The sequence below is a fragment of the Pteropus alecto genome, unplaced genomic scaffold (genome assembly GCF_000325575.1).
Source record: "Pteropus alecto unplaced genomic scaffold, ASM32557v1 scaffold8, whole genome shotgun sequence".
NCBI classification, from domain to species: domain Eukaryota; kingdom Metazoa; phylum Chordata; class Mammalia; order Chiroptera; family Pteropodidae; genus Pteropus; species Pteropus alecto.
Window position 1 is genome coordinate 4,617,257 of NW_006494609.1, and position 3,838 is coordinate 4,621,094.

A 3,838-nucleotide genomic window follows, 5' to 3' on the forward strand; every position below is an offset into this window, starting at 1 on the left:
TTTCCCCAAACAAGTCTGCACCCATACCACCTCCCTACCTTCCGCCTCCCTCTTTGATGGGAGCGCACCATGTGTCTTCCCTTATTCGCTTATTCCTCTGGCCTTGGTGGGGACTGTCCTGGCCCAGCTGGCCCCAACCAGGAATGGGGAGTGGCCAGAAATAGATCGGATCGCGGGTTGTTTTGCTTCTTTCCTCCTGTTCTCTACTCTTGTTCCATTTGCCTCCCAGGAAAGTACAAGGTTCACACCAGGGTTGTTTGCCTTCCCCGAGCTCTGGAAGGGATCCAGTCTGGTCTCCACCAAGGGGGCTCAGGGCACTAAAGGACATTCCTGTCCCCAGTCCCCTTCCCCCCCCCCTTCTGTACTGCAGAAATGCCACCAGAAAGTCGATTAGATGAATAATTGCATTTCTTCACCAGTGGGAATGGGTTTTATTTGGTGTCATAAGTGACCTTTTCTCAGGAACTGGGTTCGGGTTGTTTTCTCTTCCCCATTCCTCACAACTGTCTTCTAAGTGGACAGACTTTAGAAATGCATATCAATAAAGGGGGAAAGAGAAAATGTGTAACGAATGAGGTGAAACTGCTTTTCCAATCCATCAGCTGGAAGCTGCTGGGAACTCTCCTGGCTGTGTAGTACATGCATGTTTCCCAGTTGCCCACACCCCTCCTACCTCCACTGACAGCTCTCAACTCTGTGGCATTTTGCTTTAAATGTGCAATCACAGTGATTTCTGCTACATTTAAGAGGCAAAGCACCCTAGTTTCCTCCCCCACCCCCCACTTGCAGAAGTGACAGCTGCACTGGGTATTAGCATATACTCAGGGCCACAAAGCAAGGCACCAAAAACCATTCCTGACAGTGCCACTTGCAGCTGGGGCAGCGTATCTGTTAGAAAAGAGATATGCTGAAGAGTAAACAGAAATCGCTTAGTCAGCAACTGTCCCAGCCCCAGAGGTGAATGTAAATAGCCTGGTACTGAGGGGGAGGGGTAGTGGGCCAGCACAGGGCCTTACAAGATGCCATCGCTGGGGGCTTTCAAAGGCACCAGCATTTATGTTCTATGTTGGAGGTAGGGCTTCCCCGTGTTGGAACTGTGTGGCCTTACCTCTAGAAAAACACACTTGCTGACTCAGGGCAGAATTAATATCAATTGAATTTATTACAAGTTACTAAGCTCCAAGGCACATTACAGTGTTCTGTTAACTACAGAAATGTATAAAGGACAAACAGAGCAGATTCTCCATGTCTAGCATTTCGCTCTACTGTTCAAAAGCATCCGTGCATCAATAAAGCAAAAACAAAACAACACGTGAAGATCCAACACATTCAGGTCAGTAGAAACAAACCCAAACATTTTCCCTCACAAACTTGCAACAAAAAACACCCCGCCCCCCCAATACCCCCCTTTACCATTTTGCAAACAGAACAAAAACAAAACAAAACGGAACAAAATAAAGTGAAGACTTAAACACTTGGGGCTGTTTAGAAAGAAGCTGTCACCATTTTATAGCATCATTTTTTTAGGCAGCAACACTGGCCTTGGCAAAAAAAAAAAGTCATTTTCTTTTGTGTGTTTTTTTCCTTTCAGAGAGTGCATAACATTTACAAAAATACACACCAGCAGCAGTCGTTGCTAAGGGCTATTAATTCTGTACCTAGGCAAACACTCTGCCACCAAATAAATGCTAACAAATATGATGCAAATGACCCAACCAATATTATACTGCTTAACACAAACCAGCTTATCCTTCAAATGAAGAAGTTACATACCTTTGTTTCAAAATATAGAAACATACGACGAAAATAATGTCTATACATAAGACTAACTTTTTGCAGTTTGTTATATTCACAATTCTACATCTTGGGGGTGAGGGAAGGGAGGGTCGATATGGGTGGGGGGAGGGGCTCTCTGGACTGGAGAGATGGTCTGGGGCAAAGAAGGTGGCTGTCTTGTGGTTCAAGGGTCTCTCTCCTTTTTCACTTTAACATCCCCAGCTAAGATCGTTGCAATTTCGCCCTGCATGAAGGCCCAAGGTACATTCGACCCTACTAAGGGGCATTTCTCTCCGCTGGGGCAGTATACCTCGCCGGTGGCCCCCTGGGCTTTGATACTCTCTCTAGAGCAAGGGAAGCAGAATTTGTGGCTGGGAACGGATGGGCACTGAACGAAATGTGTGTCCTCCAAACGTTCGTGGCAAATGGTACAGCACAGGGGCCCACTATTGGCCATAGGGGAATCCGGAATGTTTTGGGGGTGCACTTGGTCCATGCCTGGGTGGGTGCTAGGCGGCGGGGGCGCCACCTGCAAATTCAGGTCCCCGTTCCGTGAAGCCAAGCGGCGCTGCCCAGGCACAGAGGCCGGCGACACTGGGCTACTGCTGTTGCGCCGCGCGGACGCAGTGGTGGAGTGCACGGAACTGCCGTCCTTGGGCGAGTGCGCGGTGCCGAGAGTGTCTGCCACCGACATGAGGGCCGCCATGGGGGACGGGCCGTTCTGAGGAGCCGACTCAGGCGGAGTGGTCCGGTTGGAATGGGGTCCCAGGGTTGGAGGCGGAGGGGGCGGACCCCCAGCCGCATGCCCTGGAGCCGCAAAGCCCCCAGCAGACATGGTGAGCTTTAGGGCCTCGCTCTGGTTCGCCATCCACTGCTGCCTCTGCTGCTCCTCGCCCAGCTTCAGTGCACCCTCGGCGGAATCCGGAGGCTCAGGGGACGCCTTTCTCTTGCGCAGACTTGCAGCTGCGCCTCGGCCCGAGGGGGCGGCAGGCGGCAGGGCTCCGGTACCCGGGGGTGCACTGGGGGCGCGACTTAGACTCACCAGCGCCGTGGGCAGCATGGGGCAGCTGGCGTCCAGGTAGGGCTGGGGCAGCATGTCGGCGCCGGGCACGCCCTCCTTGAAGAAGCGCACGGCCTCGGGCAGCAAATCTCCAAGGAGGCGCCAGTCCCCGGAGCCGTGCTTCTTCTCGTACTCCAGATACTTGAAGCCGGAGGACAGACCCCGGCCGAAGTCCTTCATACAGTCCTGGTACATTTGCTTGGCAACCCCAGATGCGCTGGAGTACACGTTGCCCGAGCCCGTGGGATACTCAATGAACAGTTTCAACTCGTAGTCCATGCCGGGCTTGGAGACAGCGTCGAAGGCGAAGACGCGGCCCAGCAGCGAGTGGTCCTTCTTGAAACGCACCTCGTAGGGCGTGCAGCCAGCCAGCGTGAGGAGCGTGTCGCGGACCATCTTGGGCTTGTTGGCCCACTCCTCCGCGCGGTTGCGCAGGCTCTCGCTGAGCTCGGCCAGGGCCTCGGCGTTACGCTGCTTCTCCTTCAGCTCGCGCTCCTGGTCGGTGCTCGACACTGAACCGGGCCTTTTGCCACCTGCACCCACGCCCACGTCGGCCACAGACGACGAGGTCGAAGACGACGCCGATGAAGACGCGGCGGATACGCCCGGCGCGCCCCCGAGACAAGCGGGGCCCCCAGGGGCCCCTGGGGGCGCGGGCGTCGGGGGGCCCCGGCTGCCCAGGCCGTGGGGCGGCGGTGGGGGCAGTACGGCGGCGCTGGCCGGACCGTTAAGCAGCGTCTGCGGCAGCAAGTTGGGAGGCACCGTGAGCTGGGGGCCTCCGCCACCCCCCGGGTTGGGCAGCCCCGTCACTAACCCACCGTGCGTCCCGCGCCGAGACGCCACCGACGCCGCCGCCGAAGACGAGTTGGGGCTCTGGCGGTTCAACTCCGGGGGTCCCTCCTCCGGTACCGGCTTCGGGAAGCCGTTGGGGCCCCCCAGGCCGTTGGGCAGCCGCGCAGCGTGACTGCTGCCTCCCAGACTCACCGGCGGTGGCGGGTACTC

General features: G+C 56.0%; 1 protein-coding gene across 1 annotated transcript in view; it reads right to left on the reverse strand.

Moving 5' to 3' along the window:
• Positions 1-1,143: 1,143 nt before the first annotated feature.
• IRF2BPL (interferon regulatory factor 2 binding protein like) overlaps positions 1,144-3,838 on the reverse strand; it is a 5,306-nt gene continuing 2,611 nt past the window's right edge. Inside the window, exon 2 of the mRNA XM_006925631.3 lies at positions 1,144-3,835. Coding sequence (XP_006925693.1) covers positions 1,961-3,835 — 1,875 coding nt within the window. The 3' untranslated portion in view covers positions 1,144-1,960. The remainder of the gene's footprint in view (positions 3,836-3,838) is intronic.